At 38.7% G+C, this 27,115-nt stretch overlaps 2 protein-coding genes across 2 annotated transcripts in view; both read left to right on the forward strand.

Annotated features, from left to right (window-relative positions):
* Positions 1 to 10,113, forward strand: part of LOC126175470 (surfeit locus protein 6 homolog) — an 82,173-nt gene extending 72,060 nt beyond the window's left edge. The window contains exon 4 of the mRNA XM_049922284.1: positions 9,019 to 10,113. Within this exon, the coding sequence (XP_049778241.1) occupies positions 9,019 to 9,653 (635 nt within the window). The 3' untranslated portion in view covers positions 9,654 to 10,113. The remainder of the gene's footprint in view (positions 1 to 9,018) is intronic.
* Positions 10,114 to 20,644: 10,531 nt separating this feature from the next.
* The window catches only part of LOC126175469 (integrator complex subunit 15), a 57,633-nt gene continuing 51,162 nt past the window's right edge, over positions 20,645 to 27,115 (forward strand). Inside the window, exon 1 of the mRNA XM_049922283.1 lies at positions 20,645 to 21,006. Within this exon, the coding sequence (XP_049778240.1) occupies positions 20,977 to 21,006 (30 nt within the window). The 5' untranslated portion in view covers positions 20,645 to 20,976. The remainder of the gene's footprint in view (positions 21,007 to 27,115) is intronic.

Here is a 27,115-nt window from a genome sequence, read left to right on the forward strand (position 1 = left end):
ATAGCCTGTACGTGCCGATTGTTAAAATTTACAATATGATCACACTGGAACAAAGCCTCATCAGTGGATGACACATTTGCATTAAAGGGAGAGTTGTTGCATTGCTGAATGAACCATTCGCAGAAGTGTACCTGTGTGGGAAAATCAGCTGTTGATAGTGCCTGCACTCGCTATTCATGGTACAGCATTTCCTGTTGCAGCTAATTGTCTTACACTGACACTGGGGCTATTGTCAACTGAGTGAAGAAGTTTCCCCTCCAGTTGAGGTGTCCTCATCCTTCAAGGCCTCCCCCAGTTGCAAGTGGCAGGCTTAAATGTCCCATGCTCCCAAAGACAATGGTCAGTTGCTTCAAATGTCCTCCTGTCAGGTCACTGTCATTCTGGAAATTTCTCCCGATACAAACAATAAGTATCATGGCTATTACCACCTGCTAATCTATATTGCAAATCAGCATCTGCCAACTCTGCATTTGATTACAGTTCAATTGCACTGTACCAGAAACCAAGTCAGTGATGAACACTAAACAGTTGATGCTACATGCTAGATGCAAGTGAGCAGAGCAGTGCGGTTAGCTGCATGACAACATGAACAATGAAGTGTGTCACATGTAAAAATGTTTGTTCCTTTGGAATAACAAACACTGGTGGTGAAACTAAGAATTACAACTTACTGTACATTCTAACAAAAAATAACCGAGAGATATTTTGAACATTTCATGTAAGAAAATGTTTCGTGTAATGCTGGTATATTCTGTTTCTGCATGTTTCCCAAGATTAATGTGATTATGAGAACAAGTAGAGAATGAGCAGTATCATCAAAATAAAGCATTTATGGACCCATGTCCATGTAACACACTTAATTCCTCTGTATGTGAGGAATGTTTCCTGAAAGTTTGGCCATATATTTCTGTTACACCCTATATAATGGTTTTAGCTTTCCACTCTATTGCTTATTTAGTAAATTAAAGTTATGTGTGCCACAGGGAACAGGGGTCTTGGTTTGAACACCCAGATTGCGAGGCACACAGGGCTGTGTTTAGGTGGACTTGTATTACCATAGCTGCTCATGGGACCAAGATGGGCCCCTTGAAATCTTTTCCTCCTCCCAGTGGAATGGGTAGACTGCTTGGAGGTACCAACACACAATCGCAAAAGAGGCCTCCTATGACAAGCCCTCCAGATTCTGGAGCTGTTAAAAGTAGTTTGGTACTTAGTAACAGAATGCATGCTGCAGGGCAGAAGGTATTATTGATAGGGAAACCCTTGGAAAGTCTCCCCGTTTTACATTCCAAAGGGTTTAGAGGGCATCGCAGGGACATTAAAATCAATCAAGTGATTATGAAGTGGGAAACTATTGGACAAAACTTCTGATTCCCAGCAAGCAATGACCTGCAGAAAGTCAAATGCCTTGGAGAGTATGGCATGGTAACTGAGCTCCACACCACTTTGAATTATAGCAAAGATGTTGTGATATGCAAAGATCTGGTGGACATACCCAAAGAAAAACTGAAAGTTGAGTGAGCCCAAGAAGGAATAGTCGATGTGCAGAATATCACAAAAAGAGTGGATGGCAGTCTTGTCAAATCCAACTCCTTAATCCTGATATTCAGCAGCACGAAACTTCCGTAGCACATTAGAGCAGGTTTCCTTTGCCTCAGCAAGTGGTCTTATCTCCCCAACCCAGTGCACTGTTTAAAATGCCAATGGTTTGAGCCTACTATTCTCAAGGAGGAGTCACTTCTTCACCTCCCTTAAAGTGTGTGAATTGCTTTGGTGCTCATCCAGCCTGTAGTTGGGACTACAGCTTGTGTCTTGAAGACTGAAAGGTACAAGAGCTTAAGACTATAAAGCACATCCCGATAATGAAACAAAAAAGGTGTATAAAGCTGTGCTGCCCTGAACGTTTGCCAAATCCTCTACTTTAGTTAAACAACGTGTACAGAAAGCCAGTGCTGCTACACAAACAGAGGTTGCTAGTATCAATACTAGTACCAGCATTTGTCTATGCACTTGTGCTGCTTCAGGCATTTCAAAGCTTGCCCTTCCTCTCCCTTTCAGAAAAGTCTATAGTTGCTGTCCTTGTGGGACTCCCTGCCCCTCCAAAGATCAAGTCTTGTCCACTGTCAGCACTGCCACTATCACTTCCAGAGTTGTGGCTCTGAAGCTGCCCCAAACAAACAAAAAATTAGTGTCAAAGACAAAGAATATCCCACTGGCAGATATGGGAAGTACACAGTCAGACTGATGTCAGTGTCATCCTCTCTGACGTCTCTCTCAAATCTTCTTCACAGGTGATGGACTTTCATGTCTGACTGGGGCATTCATCTCGCTCTAAGACTGAGCCTCCATCCATTGCAGGCTCCCCTCCCCAACAAAAAAGTCGAGATGAAAGTGCTACCCCTGTGATAGGTGGCTCCTATACTACAGTGGAACATTAATGAGTTCAGGACACATGGAGGAAATGAAACTCCTAGCACAGGAATGTCCCCTGTGCTTGTGTTTGCAGGAAATGGATTTTAAAGTTTTTATGCCCTTGTACTGTGGGGCTATACATTCTATCGCCAGGATAACCTGATTGGGGAAAAGGCCAATGGTGGAGTCACTGTGTTTGCCAATAACGCACGCAACCCCTCTTCTCTCCCCCTGGTGACTGACATCCAAGCAGTTGCCATTGAAATTCTTCTGTGTCAGAGGATCACAGTTTGCTCAGTGTATCTACTCTGAAAGATGCAATAGACTCTGAGACCCTCACAAATCTTCTGGAACAACTCCCCTGCCATTTCTCCTACTGGGAGACTGCAGTGCCCATCATGTATTGTGGGACTGAACCTCTACTTGCCTTCAGGGTCAGATTTTGGGGAGCCTCATAACATCTCATGAACTGTGCATCCTCAACACAGGTACTCCCACTCTTTTCTTTGTTACTACTGGGCCATTTCCAGCTATTGACTTTTCTTTCTGCTTTCCAGCCCTTGTGGATCCTGTTCAGTGGAAAGTTATGGACAACTTCATTCCCATGACCATTTCCCCCTCCGCATTCACCTACTGGATTTAGCATTACTTGAACAGAAGCCACCAAAATGGATGACCAGCAGGACTAACTGAATAGTAGCAGAAGTGAAACAGGGATGTCTCCATAAAGCACCAGGAGACATTGGTCAGATGCTGGCAAGCATTTTGCAAAAACTACTGCCAATACCAGCCAGGATCTGGCATTTCGTCGCTACCGTGTGACTGTAGACAGGGGCAAGTTTGACTTCAGATCCCAAAATTCTGTCTCTTACAACTACCCTTTCTTTGTGTGGGAGCTGGAATTGGCACTGTCTGAGATTCATGATACTGCACCTGCATCTGAACATGACCAAATCCAGTACTGCATGCATCAGGAGTGCCGAAAGAAATACTCCTCGTGTGTTTTAATTTGATAGGGCAGGCAGGTCACTTCCCCAACTCGAGGAGAGAGGCAATTCTGATACCTCTCCTCAAACTAGGAGAAGACTGTGCATGTCCCAGTAGTTGCCAGAGTATTGCCACGATGACCTGTGTAGGAAAGACCTTGCAGCGAATGGTTAACCGTTGTCTGGTGTGCTTGTTAGAGACCAGGAAACTCCTTAGCCACTCTCAAAGTGGATTCCAGAAGTATCAGTCCACCATCAATAATGTAACCCTGCTAGAGGCAGCTATTCGGCAGGCTTTCTTACGTAAGTATCACTGTATTGGTATATTCTTTCTTTGATATCAGTAAGGTTTACGATACTACGTGCAGACACTGTGTTCTCATGCAAACTGCATCAGTGAAACTCTTGTGGCCACCTCCCCATTTTCATACAGTCTTTCCTGTCTAAATAGTTAAATTTTACGTCCTGAGTTGGTGACACTGTCAGTTTAATTTGAGCAGGAGAATGGCATCCCTCAAGGCAATGTTTGAAGTGCAACCCTCTTTGCCATAACCATAAACAGTATCCCATCTACTGTAAGGATTATTGTACAAAACTTCTTATTTCTGGACGAACTGTCTTGCATATGAGGGATATCATTCCACATTTTAAAGACTCAAGTGACATTTCTGGGCCTCATTTGTGGCTCCAAACTGTTGTTGTTACCACACCTGAGAGACCTGAAAGCCAGAAGACACTGATTGTCTTAAAGTGTTGTGGCAACAGGTCTTGGGCAGCAGACAGGGCACATCTGCTTCAGTTTTATAAGGCTATTGTGTATTAAACTATAGGTGCACAGTGTATGGGTCGGTGAGGCCCTCCCTCCTGAAGATCATAGATAGTATCCACAATGTGGGGATTAGGATGGCCATAGGTGATTGCAGGACCAGCCTCACACGCATTTCTGTGCTGTGGCTGGGGAACCACCACTCACCATCCGGCGGCAGCTCCTCATGCCTTGCAGCTCCGGCTCCACCTGCATATCTTACTGTTGCTCGTCTGCTTAAGGAATGCCTTTTCTCCAATCATCCACAAGCAACAAGTCCATTTGGGATCCGCATACAGCATGTGCTGCAATCTGTTGGTGTGGAGCATGTACAACCCCAAAGCCAGGATTTTAACTGTCTGCCAACCTTGCATATGTTTTTAATACATTACATTTTGGCATTTTAACTGAGCACTACAGCTCTACAGCTGTTTTTACAGGTGGGTCAAAGCAGGGGCCTCTGTTGGTTGCTCTATTGTTTTCCCTGAGCTTGTCTTCAGGGTCTGATTGCCTCGGGACTTTACTGTCTTTGACACAGAACTGTATTTGATTTTGTGAGAACTGGAGCAAATGATACATCCTTAGAGTGCTAAATTCCTTGTCTGTTGAGATTCTCTGATTACCCTTCATTCTCTGCAACATTTGTACCTAGCAGAGAAAGTAGTCCAGAATATCCAAGACGCCCTTCTCCAACTACAATGGCTGGGAAAGAGGATGGTGTCTTTCTGCTTGCTACCAGAGCGCATGGGTATTGCAGGAAATGAAAGGGTGGATGTAGTAGCCAAGGAGGCATGTAGTGATCCTCAGTCATTTCAGTGTGCTACCGCGTGCATGCCATCATCTCGCTGTTGAGGTATAGAGTTATAAATTAATGGAATACAAGTGGCTTGAAATGATTAACAATAAGCTGCATCTAGTAAAGCCCACTATGCATCCATGATGTACCTCCTTTCACCCAAATCTTATTCATCTTCGCATAGGCAACAGTCCTCTGATGCATGGCTTCTTGCTCCATTGTGACAACCTTACAATATATGGGGCTTGTTGCATTGAGATCATGGTGCGCCACAAGACTGTGTTTTAGTTTTGGACAAGAGGAGAGCAGCAGATTTACCAGCAGATCTGCCCTCTGTTTTAAGTGACATTAAAACAAATGTGGTTAGAGTTTTAAGGTTTTGTGATCAGTCCAACTTCAGTAATTGTGCGGGTTAATGAGAGTGAGGTGGGAGTGAGTGAATAAGTGTCATTTTATAGGTGTTCTCCTTACTGTGTGAACAACAATTTTAGTCATTTTACCCAAATTCATTTCTTTTAATATGTGTAAGGCCACTTGGTGTTGAGTGCCCATATACTCTAAACACACACACACACACACACACACCCACACACACACACACCCACACACACACACACACACACACACCTCTTCATCCCTCTTCCTTTCTTTTAACCTTTCTGCCAGAAGCCAGAGGAAGTAGCCACTACTGGCTCCACAAGCTTGTGTGTGTGTGTGTGTGTGTGTGTGTGTGTGTGTGTGTGTGTGTGTGAAAATTTTGTAGAACAAAAACAAAATTTCTACCAACTTTGACTCTATACGGAATTGTTGTGCACACACGCTGTGCAATACAGCAATCAGTCGCAATCCCTAAGATTCTCTTTATTATTCTTGCATATCTAGATTTTAGCTAAAAATAGCCATCTTCAGTTCATTTGAGTGAGATATAATTCAACAAACACCCATCAATACATGTCACCATATGACTTTATTGGTGTACAGGCAGGAGGAAGTTCAGTGCCTGTACACCAATAAATTTGTATGATGACATGTACTGCAGGGAGTTTGTTGAATTATAACTCAGTGACATGTACTGAAGATGGCTATTTATGGCTGGAATCTGGATATACAAGAAAAATTTAAAAAATCAATGAGATTTTGACTGATTGCTGTATTCCTATCCTTCCTTATAATAAAGAAATTTAATGAAAATTTTACCAAAAGATGATGTTGTAATGAGGGTGGCTATAAATGACAGATGAATAACAATCTTATGGCTATGGTTTGAGTTGCACATTATGCCATCCATACTGTTCATTGTGCATGACTGCACAAGTTTGGCAGTCAATAGTTGTGACACTGTTAGTAAGTTACGCCCATCCACCACACCGAGGTCGTACCACATTGGTTGGGAAAAGTCAGTTTTTAACTGTTTGGAGGCTGAAACCAGCAAAAAAGTAAAATGACATTGATTTCTGATTGTCATGAGACTTGACATAAAATGTGTTCAATATGCTATCCAGCGTTTTCTGCCCCAAGTTGAAATTGAGAAACATGTTCCAGAACAGATTGCAGTGTCTCGAGGGTCATGTTCAGGATGTCTTACACAGTGGGTGTCTTCAATTGAGCTACGTTGGGAACTGGAGCACTGAACACATTATCTTTCAGGTAACCCCAAAGCCACAATCACAGATTAAGATCAGGTAATCCGGATGGCTAGACTATAAGGAAATGATGACTTGATAAATCTGGCATTTCCAAAATGCCTCTGCAGCAATTGCTTCACTGGCTGTGCAATCTGCAAAGTGCCATTTTGCATAAAAATGAGACTACCTACATCACATGTCCATGCTGTTGAAGGATTGGAATGATGTTGGCGGGCAAACAACTGTTGTAGTATTTACTAGTGACGGTACAAGTAACAGGACCCGAGGGACTTGTCTCCTTGAAAAAAATACAGCATTGCAGTAAACGATGCTGTCAACCTACACCTCACAGTCACCCATGCAGAATGAAGTGGCAATGGTTGATGTGTGTGCTGATTTTCTGTTGCCCATATTTTTCAGTCCTCCTTATTGACATTTCATTGGAGATAGAAATGGGCTTAATCTGTTCACAGAATGTTCTATGGCCATTCATTGTCCACTTCCATACAAGCAAGAAATTCCAGAGCAAACATTTGCCTTGTTTTTTTTTTTCATACCCTTGGGTACCCAGAACTTCTGAAGGGCTGCTGGCGTGCAGTCACCGTGCCTGTAAAAACAGCTTTACAGCAGTGTACAGTCCTTCAGAGACAGTCATATTGGGTGTCTTAGACACAAACAGAGGAACAGCCATGTGCTGCGTGTCTGGTGTGCGTATTCTGATGCAAAGCACCATCTGTTGGTCAAATTTTTTTTTGTTCCATTATGTTTCCCTCTGCATCAATAATATTCATCCAAATTTGACATCATTATGAGCAGTGGTTCTCTTTCTGTAGCATTTGAAACTGCAGCTTTAATTGTGGACGCTCTGTGTAAAACAGGATGGTTTTGCCAAATGGGAACAAACTGCAGATCCCTGAGAGGATAAGGAACAAAAAGGGTCGTATGGACATTTGGTCAGAGGTCTGTTCCAAGGGAGGTACACCCTCTTGAAGTTGGAGGTACAAAATCTTTGGTAGTGTAGATTTCAGTGAATGTGAACATACGAGGATAGTGGGAATGTTCTGTGTGTATTAATGTTTTAGCTCCACACTCAGACATGCATGGTGCCTATGCCACAGAGTCGCCACAGAGGCAAGTCAATAGGTAATAAGATCTGCATGTATTGTAAGTGATACCATAGTGGTAGTGATCATGATCAACATTACTGCTCTCTTAAGAATGTGGAGATAAAATATTAGTACCGACGAAACATTCCCTCTTCTGTGATATGTTCTCGTGTGTACTTTCAGTCATTGGAACCTATACTGTCAAAGATCTTTTATTTTCACCTTCAAGTGGGTTTTTCTCTTTTGGAATACATCTCTGGCTGTATGTTCCTATGACCTGTTTTACTCCTTATCCTCTTAGGGATCATTTCCAGCAATTCATCCCAATTTAGCAAAGTCACCTTGTATGTAGCTATGCATAGAGTGATAATAAGCTGTACTTGTGATCAGAAAGGGCTGTTGTTCAATCCTAATCCAGACAGGCAGATTTCAGATTATCATGGTTGTCCCATATGAACATTTGACCATAGGAAGTTTCTTTCTCTGAACTTACTCAAACTGAGACACTCTTTCTCTTTTTTTACTTCACTAACCCTAAGATGTTGAACACTTTTGTAAGTGAATTATTTCTGTGCTCTTTCATGATCAAGTGATAGCATTTGTTGTTCCATCCAAGTTATCCATTGAATATACTTGGATGGTTTTTAATAAAATCCTGTTGTTTTTCAAAACCTAATACCCCAAAAAGGTTTTATTCAAGTTTTTGATACTGCCCATGGGAACCTTCTGGCTTTTATTCACTTAATTGCTTTGTTTCTATATTTTAAAAAATAACAATTAGATTTCCGCAAAGTACCTCCTAGTTAATATTAACTCAGTCTGGATTTTATGGATTAATCCATTCAAGGTTAAAGTGCTTAACAATGACCTTGTATATTTATGATTGTGTGAACTTTCTGGTACTGTACATTGATTCGTTATATTCTTGTCAGGTCTGCAGCTGGATCCTAGTCATTTTGACACAGTATTTCAGCAGTCCATCTGGCCACCATCTTCACTTGAAATTTCATTTTGCTGAATCACCTGACAAGAATATTCAAATGTTCAAATGTGTGTGAATTCCTAAGGGACCAAACTGCTGAAGTCATTGGTCCCTAGACTTAGACACTCCGTGATATGGCATCTCAAACCGCGGGGCTACTCTGCGCGATGACAAGAATATAATTGATGTGTGTTTTTGATGTACTGTTTTATAACTCTGTTGTTTCAGCGTTTGAATTGAAAAGTAAGCCCGAAACTTTCATTAACACTTTCATTAAAATAAATCTTTTGTAATGGGCTTTTTCAGGCAAACGCCTTGTGTACAAGGACAAACTCATTAAGAAGGGATTGAAGAATAGACTCAACAAGAAAAGAAAGAAAGAAGAGAATACCCTCAAGAAGAAGTTGTTAAAGAGGAACTTGAACAAAGCTGTCCATAAGAATGAAGTGGGGAGTACATCAAAGCCAGTAAAACAAATTTATAATGAAGAAGGAAAGCTTGTTTTTAATAAATTCGATTTCTCAGAGTCTGCATCAGCACTTGCTGCTGTTTCTAAGAAGGCTAAAGAGCCGAAAGACCCGAGGAAAATACTACACAAACTAGAGAAACAGAATGAGAAGCTTAAACATTTGGAATCAGAAGGTGAGACTGAAAAGGCAAAAGTTATAAAAGAAAGGACAGCTTGGAAAACAGCACTGCAAAAAGCTGAAGGAGTCAAGGTCAAAGATGATCCAAACTTACTCAAAAAGTCAGTGCGTAAAGAACTTGAGAAAAAGCGCAAGAGCAAAAAGAAGTGGGATGCAAGAAATGAGAAAATGAAACAGCAACAGCAAGAAAAACAGAATAAGAGAATGGAAAATATCCAAGCAAGGAAGAAACAAAACAAACTTACGAAACTGAAAAAAGCTGCAAAGAAAGGAAGAATTATTCCAGGATTTTGAAAGTTATCTGTACTGGTAAATTGTTTCTGTATTGTTGTTATCAGACATGTGTGACAAGGTTTGTGACAATAAGTTTTGTACATAATCACAGAGATTATCACAATGAGTACAATCTGAAGGTAGTGATAGCTCAGAGCTGCGCAGGTAATTGAAGTCTGTAGACTCTCACTTTTTCTTCTTTTTTGCTATTTTTATGTGATACAGAATTGTAGAAAAGTATTTAAAGCTGTTGGCTTAAGATGTAGCTAAGTTATTTTATAAAATATATAAGTTGGTAGTACATTTTTAGAATATGCAGTAAAACATCCCAAAAAGTTTTACATGTTCATGATTTAATTTGTTTTTCTTGATAATGATTATCACAGCATTTTTTATAAACATAAGATTTTTTTGTAATGATTGAAAAATAAATGTGGTGTACAGTATGAAGATTAAAAAATAAAATTTGTAATCAGCTTGAGACCAGAGTTGGTGTTACATATCATTTCAAGATAACTGAATTTTTCAGTTAAGAATAATTATTTAAAAAATGTTATTCTCTCTCTCTCTCTCTCTCTCTCTCTCTCTCTCTCTCTCCACTTTAGTGAGGTGGAATTCTCCTTGGAACCTTAGTTATTCTACGAGGCACAGCATGCTATTTATGTGATAAAGAGAGAACAGACGTCTTTCACGTCTTTCAAGAGAGTACCTCACTCTGGAGGATTAAAAATTTGAGAACTATAATTGGAAGTGGTTGTGGTCAGTATGCTGTAGCACTAGAAAAACACAATACTCTTTAACTTCTGTGAATGTTCCATAAGTTGTAAATACATTGTTGATATTGACTCTGCTGAACTATGAAATAAATGGGAAATGGAAGGTGTAACAGAAGTCAAAGTATGAGGAGGAATGTGGGTAGTGAACTTTAAAATACTGATGTCTTCATCATGGGGAAAAAAAATGAAGAAGAAGGAAGAGAAAGAAAAAACTGTTTTAATGTAATCTGATGCAGTGCTGCAAGTGCCACAGATGTTGTCACAATGTATTGGGGTGTAATGACAAGGCAACATACAGGAAATGTGCCCAAGAAGCAGTGTCATTGTGTTCAATTCCAGGTTCTCTGTAAACTGCTCAGGTAATCACCCTCCTTGGAGCTGTATTTGCCTTGTATTTTTAGAAGAAACAAGAGTTAAAATGGCAATTGGAATTTTATATACCAGAGCAAAAAATGCCACACAAACACAGGTAATAGAGTTTGCTAAACATAAGTATTTGCAACAAGAATTGTGGTAATAATCCTACTGCTGCTTCGAAACCAGTTCTAGCAGAGGTTGGTAGCAGCTGAAGATACTGATCTCAGTTAAAGAGTTAGAGGTGAACAGTAGTTCAACATGTACTATACAGTGTGCATCACAACAAAAGACAAAATGCAAAGAAACCTTCCACGAAAGTATCAAAGAGGTCTGTAATAACAGTTGATAACTCTGGAGTGAAACTGGAAGTATATGGTGAAGAATAGGCAAGTTGTCCTACTAATTCACTCATTGGCCAAAATGTGCCACCAAAACAGATATATCCAAAGAAATCCGCTTTTGATTAATGGCTTCTGTACTGCAGTGGACTGAAAACAGATTAGGAACATAAGTGGAGGAAGTAAGGCTTTAAAAAAGGAGAGGTCATTGGGCATATGTGTACAAGAGATGTATTTCAAAACTCTGTACATCCATGGGTCTAAAGGCTATACCAGCAACAGGAAGAATGATACAGGTATTAAAAGGGCTAAGGGGTGGAGTTGGCAGTATTCATCCATGACATAAATCATGGTGTATGTGTTATTAGGGATGGGGAGTGAAAGTGCCTTTCTCAAGATACTCAAACCTTTTCAATAAAGATCTCATGAAAAACTTGGGAATATGAATGTGCACTAGCATCATGGTTCCATAACAAGCTCAGACACTTGCTGAATGAGCCATCATGTTGACAAGGAGAGGGCCCAAGTGGTGGGATCCACTTTTTGAAACCATCTATACGGTTATGTAGGTTAAGGTCCAAGGTATCACACCTTGCCACTGTTCACCCTGGTGGTCCCTGGTTTGCAAGTAAATGACAAAAAAAATCAAAATTTCACATGATGCTCTGCAGCTTTAAAAATAGAAATGTTAAACAGACTGGTGGTGTAGCATAATGGTTAAGGTGCAGTCCTCAAATGCAATCTCATCAGATGCTTTGAAATTTCTTATTTTTAAATATTTATCAAAATTACTTTGATCATATTTTTATTCAGTCAGTTGGTTTAAATGTATTTCTTTTAATTTCCATTAACTTTTTCATTTGTTTTCATTTTTTCTATCATTTTTCCGCTTGGAATCTTTCTTCGTATGATTTCAGTTATGTATTACCTTTGATATAATTCTTCCATTTTATTGCCATATATTTTTGTCCATGTTATTGCTTTCTTTACACTACTACTCACTTCGCTGGAATTTTTTTACCACTTAATAGGCCATCTGATGACCACATTCCAATTTCAATTCCTCATTCTTTAGTATTTTTCTTCCTGTATGCCTTCATCTGTTCACTATGTTTCTTCTTTCTGTTTTCAGACTTTTGAACCAGTCTTTGTAGCTACGCAGCCTTGGAATCCTTCCATTTTCAGTACTTTTTCCCGAAAGGCTTCTCTGTTGTTTCTATCTTCTATTTTTTGTATTGTTTCTTTCTAAGTCCTTTTTAGCTTCGTTGACCCAGCTTGTGGTGGACTTCTTATCCCACAAATATTTGAAAATCTTATTAGTTAATCTACTGTCTTGCATTTGAAATAAATGTCCAAGAAACATGAGTCGTCTTTTTCTCATTACATTTGAAATGTTTTCTATATTTTGACATGTTTCAGCATTACTTTGTAATTTACAACTAAATTATAGTTTAATGCCAGGCATTCGCTGACATATAGACATTCTGGCTTCACAACTGTGTTGTAATGCCTTATTTTTGCATTTTTGGATAGACACTTTTTACTGTGTAGGTGTTTGGTGATACCATATGCTCTCTCTATTTTATGCAACCTTCTGCCTATTGCAGATTTTTCCAATGCATTTTCTTGGATTATCTCTTCTAGATGTTTGAATTTTCTGACCCTCTCTATTTGGCCAATATCGTTTTCAGAAATTTTGGAGCATCCTTAACATTTGTTACAAATATTGTTTCTTCTGCAGAAATTCTTAAACCAGTTCTGCTGGCTGTTTCTTGCAGGAGATTTATTTGTGTTGTAGCAGACGCCACATTTTCGGAAAGTATAGCAAAATCACCTGCAAATGCAAGACAGTTGATTTTGATCTTTTTGGTTCCTTTTCATAAGGAAGAGGAATTTCATTTTATTTATAATTCCTACCTTCATTTAAATCTTCTTCTGTATTATTTTGTAGATAGTGCAGTAATAATTTTTTTTATGTTTGTATGACAATTACCATACAAAAAAGTACCTCTTGTAATGAAAAATGCATTTTTGGCACCATTGCACAGTCAGTATAAAGATTATTTCATCTTTTGCTTTTTAACTTACAGCTTGTCATTTCAAATGTTTAAATATTGTAGTAGGTAAATAAAAATAATTAATTCACATGCACAAAGATTACAAGTGGAAACAGAGTAATATGGAGAAAAAAATGAGAGTAATTGAAATCGTAAACACGATGATTAAAATGACATGACAAATGAACAGAGATAAAAAATTACACTTATTCCAATTAATGGAATAAAAATAAGCCTGTCAAGCACCTGACAAGATTCTAAACAACAAACCTTTGCTAAGCAATCAATATATTTAATGTTCTATTTTTAAAGCATCACTTGAAATTCCAGATTTTTTTTCAGTGATGGCCCCGGAGTGAATGGCTGCAGGGTGACACCTTTGACCTTAAGCATATGATTTCAAAAAGTTGATCCCACCACAAGGGATCTCTCCTTGTGAGTGTTAATGGAGGAATAAAGCAAAGAACAGTTCCACATTTTACAGTCTAATAACTGCGAGGGCAGGGGGTGGTTACGATTAGATTTCTCTACGTGAGTGTCTGCCCATGAATAGTGAGTGATCGAAGGACAATAAACATTGAGGAGACATTTGTAAGGACACGCTGAAGAGAAATAATGAATAAACCATTGAAAGAAACCCATTTCAGTTTCCAGGTGAGAGGGTAGTGTGTAATTGCATGCCATGTTTACGATCAAGGTTACAAACATTGCTCAATGCATCCACAACAGCCTGGATGCCCACTGGAATTTGCTCTTCTGCTGCCTGAAACATCTCAAGTAGGATGTTGTATACCTCCCTGGCTATGCTGATCTTCAACAACCTGTGCACTGCCTGAAGATTGCACATTGTGTCTCGAATTCCCAGCCATCGAAACGGTCACTTCTTTAACAATTTGTGACGTAATTGGCCATCAGCTTCTCCCAGTAGCACTTCCAAAATCACCAGTTAATTTTTGAACTTCTGAATTTTGTTATTCCATCACAGTGTAATATTGTACTCTGCCCGTGACATAATAACATACTATTTTCATTTCCTATGAAAATACCAAGAGTTAAAGATATAATTTAACCACTTAGTCAATGAACTGCGCTGCAAGTCAGTGAATATGTATGCCCAGGATAATGAGACGGCGTTATATTATCATCTGTATTTTGTTCTATATAAGAATGCACACTCGTCTTTTCTCTCTCTTCGTCTTTAGTCACACGCCTATCTGACAGCATCTTACACTAACAGACTCCTATTTTCTTTTATTTTGTTCAAATGAACTGAAATTGTATTCCTGTTAGGAATTTGTTTAATTGTGCCATTATTATCGCCAGTTGCGATTACTGATATGACTTTACTATGAATACTTTTTTCTTTCGCTCCAGAGTTGGGTTAAGATTATTGTAATTTCCACGTATTTAGCTGGAATACAGCAAAAAATTCTTTGTTTTGTTCAAAACTGTGAGATTAATGCATGAGATGTCAGATGTCTGTATAAAAAGCTTCTTTTGTTAAATAATAATTGTTTAATTTGGCATTTCTGCTTTCATTTCATAGTAACGATCATCAATCTCCAATTTATAAATGTTAAAGATTTTACTCTGCTACATTTTTTCTTACATTGCCAACGCAGTGCCCACGGAATTAAATTAAATATTCTGTATTTTCTCACGAGGCGAGAAGACAGTTAGTAATTTCCCTGAGTTTATAGAAACCCAAATTAAACATTTTTCAGCCTGCCACGATCTACCGAGCTACACTTCAAACAATAAAAAAGGTAAAAAAGGAACAGTATTAACTAAGGAATGAAGTGCTTTTTTTACATAGTTGATAATATTGAATGCATTTTCAGACAAAAAATAATTTACATTATAGAGACTAAGAATGTGATGTATGTGTGCTTGTGAGATATTTAGGTTCATTTTGCTTTTCATTTGGTACATTTCCTTTTGATTGATTATTTATTTAATTATTATCAATTATTATTATTACAGTGAGGGAAAAGGACCTCCCTGTGCTCCTTTAATATGCTGATATTCATGAAGAGTGGCATCACTATTGCTGTTATTTTGATAAAACAGCTTTACGAGTAAAGCCTTGTTTGCCTTGTCCAGGCCCATGTTGACTCTGCAAATGCTTGTGTCTCAATCTCATGTCACCATACAGTCCTGGCGTCTAACAGCAAGTCATGACACACACTACAAACAACACAGCCCTGCAGCTCACAGTCTGAACATCATTCCTATAAATTAAATAGTTTTCTGCCTGCACCGGCTCAAGTAGCAAAAGTTTAATTATAACCATTCTGTAAATCATTCACTGGAACAAAAGCATCTTCTTATTATTCCTCATATTCTCCTTCTTCTGTAGTGGTTGTGTGTCCTGTGATGGCCTGCTAGGCTTCCTCTTCTCAGAAAACATCAGTCCATTTGCTGTGCACCCATTGAACTGTTTCAGTGAGATTTTGCTGTCATTTGTGTCTCAGTGATATAAGTGCTCTGCATTCACAACACAGGAATCTAAAGAGAATCCAAATAGATAAAGATACCATCATTTTCAGTTCAGTGATCTCCTGTACAGTCCAGTAACCATTCCTGCCAAGTCCACTCCTCCCTTCGCCCTCTAATGCTACTGACTTAAAGTGTGAGTGTGAATCTGGGTTATTTTGGTTTATTCCCCCAAACCACCTCCCACTTCTTTATGAGGTGACTTACTGGGAATTTACAGCCACTCTTCTTTACTGGATAACTGGCTGCTGGAAACCCTCTTGACTTCTTCTCTGTCAAATAACGCTAGGTACAGGAATTTTTAGACTCTGCCCACTTATGAAATAAGCACACATACAAACTTTGCTTTTTGTCAATTAACGATGTATTTGACTTTCATACACAATAAAACTCACACTTTCAACATAAATATATAACTTCCGGTAAGTCCCTCATACAGTTGAATGTCAGAAACAAATTAAATTATAGTTAAAAGAAAGTTGGCTTTGATACCATAACTTTTCTTAATATAAATCAGAAAAGAAGTCTTGCCTATAGCAAGGTTACGTCAAGAGTTCTTTTTCAACTGTCTTTGTTTTAATAACAATGGTCAGTGACCCAATAAGCACAGAGCTGCATATAAACTCCATTGCTCTTCCTTACACACTCACTAGAACATCTATGGATTGCCTGAAAGGTACTTGTCGGTGCTGTTCATCTGCTGCATCTACTTTCTTCCTGCAGCTGATTTTAAGCCTGCACACACAAACATGTGACGTGCAGTAGGTGGGATTCTACCATCTCACACCCATATCCAGAATATTGTGTGTTCGAGATGGTAGAAGGCTGAGTGGTTACAGAATTTATACAGAAATTCTCAAATCACTACAGCTCTCCTCCTCCCATGCTTGTTGTACTGCTTTTCAGTGTTGGGCAAGGCACTTCTGTCTTTTTCTCCTCCTCCATATTCTGTCTCTTTATGGTTGTAAGAGGATGAATACCACAGAAAGAGCTTGCCAGATGCACATTTTTGTCTGCCCACTGTACAATTATGATCCCAGAATTTCTGTCCTTTGTGTAGTAAAAACTGCCACATGAGCATGCTTCTAGAGTGTTTTCTCGTTGTCGGAAAGACAGATTTTTGATCTGATTTGTAACTGTTTCATATGAATTATTAAGTCCAATGTGAAGAAAAAGATAGCAAATATACTTTATACAGTCACCATCACAATCAGAGGCAACAGTCTTTTGGTGGTAAGATAATGCAGGGTTTTTATTTCTTCTATAAAATGTCTCTGCTTCTGTCTCCAGTATCCTGTAAATGAGTATTCTGTGCAGGCTGTCACCTGTTCGGACAGCATACCAGAAGTGATTTACTGATAATTTACTGTAAATTAAAATTTTGCTTTAAAATTCAAGTTCAGAGTTGTCATACGCACATGGAACACTTCCCATGGCCTATGTAGCAGAATTTCAAGCCAGAAATGGTTAGCACCAGTTAGGGATGCTGACAGCATGCTTTGTGAGCTGTGACTGAGGTAACCAACGTGTGCGTTCTGGGGTATGTGAGTAGTGTGTGACTTTAATAGGCTGCTCACTTTCAGCCTCCTGACCATCTACACATACCTTTCCTCCACTCTCATTTCCTATTCTGTGGTCTTTGGCTTATCTTAGCTCAGCCGCAATAGCTCCTAGGGTGTACACTGCCCCGTGGTCCACCTCATATATTGCATCACTTATAATATATGACACTCTTATCTATTACTCCTCGTTATTAATTTTTTTCTAGTATTCTATCACTCCCTTTGGGGTCTTCCATTCACTGTAAAATTCATAACAGTATTAAAACACGTGTTCACAAAGTTCAATATAGGGGCATTGTTGCGTACCGGCAACATTTTTTTCGCATTTCATTTTTATAACTTTCAGGTAAGAAGTTGCTGTCATATTAGTGAAATAAGTCATTTCCAAGACTTCCTGTGTCTGTTTATAATCATTTTTCATCACAAAATGTAAAGCGGCGTCATAAAATCAAAAGAAACTGCTACAGGTAACTGATGTTCACATAACCTAGCTCGCTGTTGCCTAAGATGCACAGTATTCAGAAACATTTGACTGAAGGGAAGAAAATGTTACTGGATCAGAGTGTTTAAACACTGGTTGAAGCATCTTTACTCATCCAGGACGAAATTTGAAACAGGTTGCAAAAAAATTATATGCAATTTTGATGTTGCTTGTGGGCAACATTGCCCAGTAAAGGGTTAACTCACACTGCACTCATCTCCTCCTCCTTTGCAGTATTCCTCTTCCTCTGTCCCATACCCCCGACCCTGTCCCCGACCTACTCCTCCCCATCACTGGACACTGCACTCAACGCTCTCTGCTTGAGGTCTGAACAAACTTACCATTTCTGCATTCCTATCCTGTGCACCTGCTGCTGCTTCCTACTAGCTGTTAGCCACTCATCCTTGTCCCTTCTTCCTGCTCCTTTCTCCCCTCGCGCACTTCATCTAACACAACTCTTGCACCCACCTTCCACTCAGTCACACTGCAGTGCTGGTGTGTGTGTGTGTGTGTGTGTGTGTGTGTGTGTGTGTGTGTGTCCGTGTGTGTGTCCGTCCTTTCAGTGACTCAGCACCTCAATTATTAGGGGAGTTCTTACCTTTCCTCCTTGCCTTTTTTATATTCCATGGAGGACACTGTGTTACCATTGTTAACACATTGACTGCCATTTGATCTATGTTGGTTCACAGTTACACGGGTGGTGTTGCTACATGAGCCATATTTGGTTCACATATACATTGTTCTGTGGGCCACGTGAGCTATTACTGGCTCACACGCAGAGTTGTGTTTAGAGGTCTCCTGAGCTTCATAGGGCTCACAGATAATGCATTTCAACTATGAGTGTAAAAGTGTTGGCTCCACTGATCACTCTCATATTTTTGCAGTTGGTAGCCATGGTGATTCCTAACTGCAACCGTCAGAGATATGCTTAATGACGACTCAACTATAGTAGTCTTTCGTTAATTTTCCTGACTGGTCATGTATGCTAATTGAGGTTACGTTTGTGTATTTGATTAGTTTTCTAGTTTATTATTATGGCCAAAAGAAGACAAACTTTTGAAGAACTTGAACAGCTACGCAAGATAGCTTATCAAGTTGTGAAAGTTACATTATTGATAACACAGACAGCAACCCTGATTACGAGCCTGATAATAAATGTTGTGTTAGAGACCGTACAAAGCAACAGAAGTTTATTGAAAGTGATGACGAAGAGAGAGACTTTGAGGAACTGAATATCTGTAATACGTCTAATCCAGGTAATACTTTTCTTATCAGGTCTAGCTCTTCGCAATATACACTAGGCCCACAAGACCCTTCCTGCTCTACTGACCATAATTATTTAAAACATCCATTGTTGCAAAATACTGTGGATGTGAGTGTTATACATGATGACTATAATTCCGAAAATGCCACCAATGAAACACCAGATGGGAATATTACACGGGGCAGTGTACATGCCAGGAGCTATTATGGCTGAGCTGAGATAAGCCAAAGTCCACAGAATAGGAAATGAGAGTGGGGGAAAGGTATGTGTTGTCGGTCAGGAGGCTGAAAGTGAGCAGCACACACTGCTCACATCCTCCAAGGCGCACACATTAGTTACCTCAGTCACTGCCCATGGAGAGTGCGGTCAGCAACCCTAACTGGTGCTAACCATTTCTGGCTTGAAATTCTGCCACACAGGCCATGGGAAGTGTTCCGTGGATGTATGATAACTTTGAACTTGAATTTAAAGAAAAATTTTAATTTACAGTAAATGTCACAGATCTAATATGGGCAGATGCTACTGAGGAGCCAAAGATATTTCCTACATACTTTCCCCCTGCTTTATCAAATGATGTTTTGGATATGTTGAGCAGTTGTTCACCAGAGGAAGCATATTTTCATTTCATTGATAATGACGTGTTTGAGTTTCTTGTGGCTGAAACAAACCAATATGCAAAACAAAAAATTGATTCTCAACAACTCAGTTGTAATTCCACACTAACGGAATGGAAAGAAACAAGTATAGCAGAGATGAAACATTTCTGTGGCATTATAATGTGGATGGGCTTGGTAAAAATGGCAAATTGAGCTTCCTATTGGAACAAGTCGATGCTTTACTCTAACAGGGTTAGCCCCATTATGTCACATAATTGGTTTGAAATACTTAGATTATTTCATGCTTCTAGTAACCAGACATGAAGGGATAGACTCCACAATCCAACCTGTCTTAGACTTGATAGTACCAAAATTCAAGGACACAATTTGTCCTCAAGAGGAAATTTGTATTGATGAGACTATTATCCCATTTAGAGGATGTCTGTCATTTCAGCAATATGTACCAAACAAAAGGCATAGGTATGGGGTAATAGTCTTAAAACTTTGCCTTCCATCTGGCCATAAGTGGAACCTCAAAAGTCTATGCTGCTAAGGAAGCAACTACAGGTGTTTGTGTTCCACGAAAAGTAGTTATGGAGTTACTTGACCCTTTGTTGCACAATGGGAGGACCCTGTATTGTGACAATTGGTACAGTAATGTATCATTGACTACAGAACTAATGAATACCTCTACCCACCTTGCTGGCACTCATAGTAGTAACAGAAAAGGTAACCCACAAACTGTAATATTTGCAAAACTGAAAAAAGGGCAAACACTGTGTTCACAGAGCAACACAAAAATATCTGTGATCAAATGAAAAGATAAACGGGATGTTTTGATGATTTCTACCAAACATAACGATGATATGGTGCCTGTAAAATGTAAAAATGGCATGGAAGTTTTGAAACACAAAGCAGTCATGGACTACAATGCTGCCAAATCATTTATTGATTTAACCGATAAGATGAGTTCATACTCAACAGTGCTTCGACGTATGGTTAAATGGTAAAGAAAGATCATTTTTTAAATCCTTTTTTTGATCATCTGTTGTAAATGCTCAAGTGCTGTACAACTTGGCAAACAAAGAATCCAAGTCTTGCATACAAATAATTCCTTTCAGGTAGTGTGTGACTCTACTGCTATTGAATGCCAAAGATCCACAACCATGAGCAACACTACAACCATTCCACGAAGATAACAGCTATCGCCCTGTGACAGTAGAGAGACCAAAGTAGAGCAGTCAGTGATGATGATCGGGCTGTTATAAACACCTGTGAAGAACCAAAGGATGCTGCTAAGAAAGTGAAGAGGGTGTGCATTAAATCCAATAAATGTGATAGTTTTATGTGCAACGAGTGTTTTAGTGACATTCACAATTCTGTGTTGAAAAAGTAGAATATTCTAAGATCTTTACTCATGAACATTGTCAGACCAAGTAAAACAATTGTAAGTAATATTATATTTGTATGTAGCTAATATAATCAAATAAACTAAGTGTTTGAATCGTTTCTTGAAAAATGATTTTTTTATGCCTATTGTGGTTTTAAATAATTTGAGTCGCATGTGGCCACAGATTATAATTGTGTTAAAATGTTGTTGTTGGGCTACGTTAGCCATATATGGCTCACACCTGTTATCAGTCCAGTTCAATCATATATTACCATTTTATCAAGTAACTTAATTATACATGTTCAAAAGAAGACGTGATGCAAAAATCAATTTGGCTTTAGAAGTAATATTCATGATTTCAATGTGGCATAGCAATGCATGGTCCAAATTTCATCATGGCAGTCAATGTGTTAAATAATATCTCGGTGTAGAAAATAATTATATTTCTTCCATTAAGAGCTTATTACTTACTGACCATACAATAAAGACTGTTCTGCTGTTCTGTTCATCTTTGCAGTTTCCCTCCCAAACTTGTCATTTATGATTTTGAGTACAAAGTTGAGAAAAGAGAGAGGTCATAGAATAATTCATTGAAGGATGAAATACAACTGAGGTGATGTGCAAAAACCCCACTAGCCAGAAAATCACAGTTTTGTGAAAACAAAAAAACTGTATATCTTCTTTCACATAAGAAGCTAATTTGTTTTTGTTTCGTCTAAATCTCCTCTAGACATAAGGAATGTTATCAGAACTGAGTAATACCAAATTATATTCTCTGGGTGTGAAGGAGGACAATGGTTTAGAAGAGTGGGAATTCAATAAAAATGCCATAACAATATTTTAGTTATATAACTTACAGATGTTATTGGCATAACAAAAATAATCAATTTTTGACATTATAATGTAATTAGGTAGATGAAAAATCTACTCCCCAAGTGCTGGCTGGAGAACCCATGTAAAGAAAGGTTTTATGTACGCGAGCTTTTGGAGCCAATGGCTTGTTCCTGCAGAAGGGTTTAAGGGGAAGGAAGAGCAGTGAAGGAAAAGGGCTGGAGAGGTTTAGGAAAAGGGTTACAGTTTGGAAAAGTCATCCATAACCCCAGGTCAATGGAGAATTACAGGATGGGGTGAGGAGGAAAAACTGCAGCGGATGAGATTTGAAAACCAGAGAGCTTAAACGTGGAAGACAGGGTAATAGGCAAGACAGAGGTTACTGCTAAGGGATGTCTTTGCCATATGGACTCACAGTTGAGAGTTGAGGCTGACCAGTCAAAATTCCTGAAATCTCTAAATACCTTCTCCCAGTTAAATTTCACAAGGTCCTATTCCAAATCCCTTGATCTCAATCTCATCCTCACTGAAAGCCAGCTACATACTTCTGTCCATATTAAATGTGCTAACAAACAACAGTACTTAAATTCTGACAGTTGCCATTCTTTTACACGTCAAACATTTCCTCCCGTACACCCTGGGCATTCGAGGCAAAATTATTTGTTCAGATGCAGACTACTTACAGCACTACACCACCATTCTCACCTCATCCATCACTGGACATAATTACCCCAACAGCCTAGTTCGAAAGCAGATTTCCGGGGTCACCTCAGCCAATCCTGCTGCTCCTGATCTGTCCAAAAAACAACTTCACAGCACACAACTTATCTCACTAAGTATTATCCTGGTCTTAAATGTATTAATCAGATACCTCGACAAGGCCATGATTTCCTAAAATCATACCCTGAAATGGGATCCATTCTGTCTGAGATCTTGCCCACCACACTTAGAATAGCTTTTCGTTGCCCCTCCCAATCTCCACAATATCCTTGTCAGACCCTATGCTGCTTCTGCACCTGTCTCCCTACACTATGGCTCCTACCCCTGTGACAGTCCCCATTGCAAGACTTGTCCTATGTATCCCCCTATCACCACATATACCAGCCCTGTAACTGGCAAAAGAGCATGCTCTACAACATGGCAACAAGACAATTGTGACCTTGGTGTCTGTTTCACCTCATGCACTATCTGGATTCTTTCCTCTGACACCAGACATCTGCATGTAGGAACTAGCACATGTCCTCAGTTCTCACCACCCTCCTGGCTTTAATTTACGTTTATTTCTTCTGCTCAGCATTTCTTCACAATAATTACATCTTTCATTTTCTTACGTGTCTATTTTTTGGCGTGCACTTCCCACCTCTGTTACATACAGTGCACTTAGCTCGTCAGTATTATTTTAACTCTTGCGTGATGTTATAACAGTAATCTTCCATATTACCTTGTGTTCCACCTTTAAGCTCTCAGGTTTTCAAATCTCATCAGGTACAGTCCCCAATAATCAGTCTTTCCTTCCCATCCCTAACGGTAAGTCTTCCTTGACCCGGGTTTCTGGGTGACCTCTCCAGACTTAACCTTTTTCCTACACCTTTCCAGTCCTTTTCCTTTACCCATCTCCCTTCCTCATCAACCTTTCTGCCAGAAGAAAGAGCCACTGGCTCTGAAAGCATGCATATGTAAAACCTTTCTTTATATGTGTATTCTCCTGCCACCACATGGTGAGTGGATGTTATTGTCAGGTTGAAGTAAATCTTAAGACTTAGTTAAACAATTATATATTTAAAAAAAGAGGATGAAAAATGTAATATATAGCTTACAATATAATCAAAACATCAGTCTTTATATCCATCACTATTTTCATCATTGTCTGTTTCATAGTCCCAACTGGTTGTAGGTGAATCCACTTATGCATCCGTGCCAAACATTCTTGAGTAATGCTCTTTGCTTGCACTGTTTTTGAGGTACTGGGCAAGATTAAATACATTTGTAGCCTTCGCAGATTTCGAACTACATCTGCGTGGATACTGTGCAATTCACACTTAAGTGGTTCATTGAAACACCTTCACAATAGTTCTCTATTTGCTCCACTCTCGAACGCGCGGAAAAAATTAACACCTTCTGTGCAAGCTCTGATTTCCCCTATTTTATTATGATGATCGTTGCTCCATGTGTAGGTTGAAGTCAACAAAATACTTTCACATTCAGAGCAGAAAGTTGGTGACTGAAATTTCATGAGAAGATCCCACCCCCAACGAGAAACACCACCCCAAATCCCTTGTTGTGTCTGCCACACTCTCTCTTATTTCTCGATGATACAAAATATGCCGCCCTTTTCTGAACTTTCTCGATGTACTGCATTAATCCTATCTGGTAAGGAATCTACACCATGCAGCAGTACTCCAAAAGAGTTTAGACAAGTGTAGGACACGCAGTCTCTTTAGTACATGTGTTGCCTCTTCTATGTATTCCACCAATGAAATACAGTCCTTGGTTCGCCTTCCCCACAACATTTTTCGTGTGTTCTTTCTAATTAAAGTTGTAATTCATAGGTATTTAGTTGAACTTAAGGCGTTTCGAATTCTTTGATTTACCATGTAACCAAAATTTAATGTATTCCGTTTAGCACTCATATGAATGACTCTTGTGCCGTGCACACACACACACACACACCCACACACAAATCCTTGTTCCATACATTATGAATACGACATTATTAACAAAATAATTAATTAATTTTTATTTTTCATTTATTTATTTTATTTTATTTTATTTTTTACAGTTACTACTTCATATTAATAATTCATCTATTGAGTAGAAGGAGTTGTCATTCAGAAATTCTTTTAATTTGCTTTTAAATGTTGGTTGGCTATCGGTCAGACTTTTAATACTATTTGCCAAATGACCGAAGATTTTTGTGGCAGCATAATTCATCCCTTTCTGTGCCAAAGTGAGATTTAATCCAGAATAGTGAATATCATCCTTTCTTCTAGTGTTATAGCTATGCACTTTGCTGTTATTTTTTAATTGGGATGGGTTATTAATGACAAATTTCATAAGTGAATATATGTATTGCGAAGGTACTGTGAATATCCCAAGTTCCTTAAATAAATGTCTGCAAGGTGATTTTGGGTGGGCTCCAGCTATTATTCTGATTACATGCTGTTGTGCAATGAATACTTTCTCTCTTAATGACAAAATTGCCTCAAAATATGATGATGCCATATGAAGACAATGAATGAAAGTAGGCATAGTAGGCTAATTTATTGATATGTTTATCACCAAAATTTGCAATAACTCTAATAGCATAAGTAACTGAACCTAACCATTTCAGCACATCATCGATGTGTTTCTTCCAATTCAATTTCTCATCAATGCACACACCCAGAAATTTTGAGTATTCTACCCTAGCAACAGACTTCCATTCATAATCTATATTTATCAGTGGTGTTATGCCATTTACTGTACAGAATTGTATAAACTGTGTATTCTCAAAATTTAGTGAGAGTCCATTCACAGAGAAACACTTAATAATTTTCTGAAAGACATTATTTGCAATTTCCTAGCTGATTCTTGCTTCTTGGGAGTGATTACTATACTTGTATCATCAGCAATAAGAACTAACTTTGCATCTTCATGAATATAGAGTGGCAATTCGTTAATATATACTAAGAACCATAAGGGACCCAAGACTGAGCCCTGTGGGACATCATTCTTGATACCTCCCCAGTTAGAGGACTCTGCTGGTTTTCGTAGACTATATGTACTGTTAATTTCAACCTTCTGCATTCTTCCAGTTAAACCATTTGTGCACTGTCCCACTCATACCACAATACTTAAGCTTATCTAGAAGAATTTCATGATTCACACAATCAAAAGCCTTTGAGAGATCACAAAATATCCCAATGGTTGATGTTCGGTTATTCATTGCATTTAATATTTGATCAGTGAAAGCATATATAGAATTTTCTGTTGAAAAGCCTTTCTGAAAACCAAGTTGACATTTTGTTAGTACTTCATTTTTGCAAATTTATGATGCACTATTGAATACATTACTTTTTCAATAATTTTGGATAAATCTGTCAGAAGTGAACCGGGCGGCAGTTGTTAGCATCAGATGTATCCCCTTTTTTATGCAATAATTTAACAATAGCATATTTCAGTCCATCTGGAAAAATTACCTGTTTTAGTGAGCTGAGAATCCTACTTATTTGTTGGGAACAAGCTTTTAGTACTCTGTTGGAAATGCCATCAATTCCATGTGAGCTTTTACTTTTGAGTGAATTTATTATTTTCCTAATTTCAGTAGTAGAGGCGGGATGAATTTCAGTTTTATCAAATTGCATAGGTATTGTCTCTTCCATATACTGCCTTGCATTTTCTAATGAATAGCTGGAACCTATTTTCTCTACAACACTTAAAAAATGATTGTTAAAAATGTTTTATACTTCTGACTTCTTGTTAGCAAACTTTTCATTGTGTTTGATAGAAGTACTGTCTTCCTGTGCTCTCGGTTGCCCTGTTTCCCTTTTCACAATATTGTTTTAATTTTATTATCAGATGTGCTAATCTCGGACATAATGCACATACTTCTGGACTTTTTAATAACTTTTCTTAATACAGTGCAGTATTTTTTATAATATTTCATTGTTTCAGGATCATTACTCCTCCTAGCCATAAGATACATTTCCCTTTTCTGTTTACAAGATATTTTTATCCCTTAAGTAAGCCATGGCATTTTACATGGTTTCTTACAATTATATTTCACTGTTTTATTAAGGAAACTGTTTTCAAATATATTCACAAAAGTATCATGAAATAGGTTAAATTTTAACTTAGCATCGTTTCCCTGTACACCTCATCCCAGATATCTTTTCTAAATCTTTTTGCAGTTTTCTTTGATCTTCTCATGACTTTACCGCACAATAAATGACAGCATCATCAGCAAACGACCAAATATGGCTGCGCAGAACCTCTCCTAAATCGTTTATTCAGATAAGGAATAGCAGAGGGCCAATAACAATACCTTGATGAGAGCCAAAAATCACCTCTGTTTTACTTGACAAGTTCCGTCAGTTACGACTGTGATCTCTCGGACAGGAAATCACGACTCCAGTCGCATAACTGTGATGATATTCCATAAACACACAATTTGATTACGACATAGTTGTGAGGGCCAGTGTCAAAAGCCTTCTGGAAATACGGAATCAATTTGAAATCCTTTGTCGATAGCACTCAACCCTTTGCGTAAGTAAGGAGCTTGATGAGTTTCAAAGAACAATGTTTTATAAATCTATTTTGGCTGGGTGTCAATAGAGCTTGCTGTGTTTCACAGGAA

This window comes from Schistocerca cancellata, chromosome 3 (genome assembly GCF_023864275.1).
Source record: "Schistocerca cancellata isolate TAMUIC-IGC-003103 chromosome 3, iqSchCanc2.1, whole genome shotgun sequence".
NCBI classification, from domain to species: Eukaryota; Metazoa; Arthropoda; class Insecta; order Orthoptera; family Acrididae; genus Schistocerca; species Schistocerca cancellata.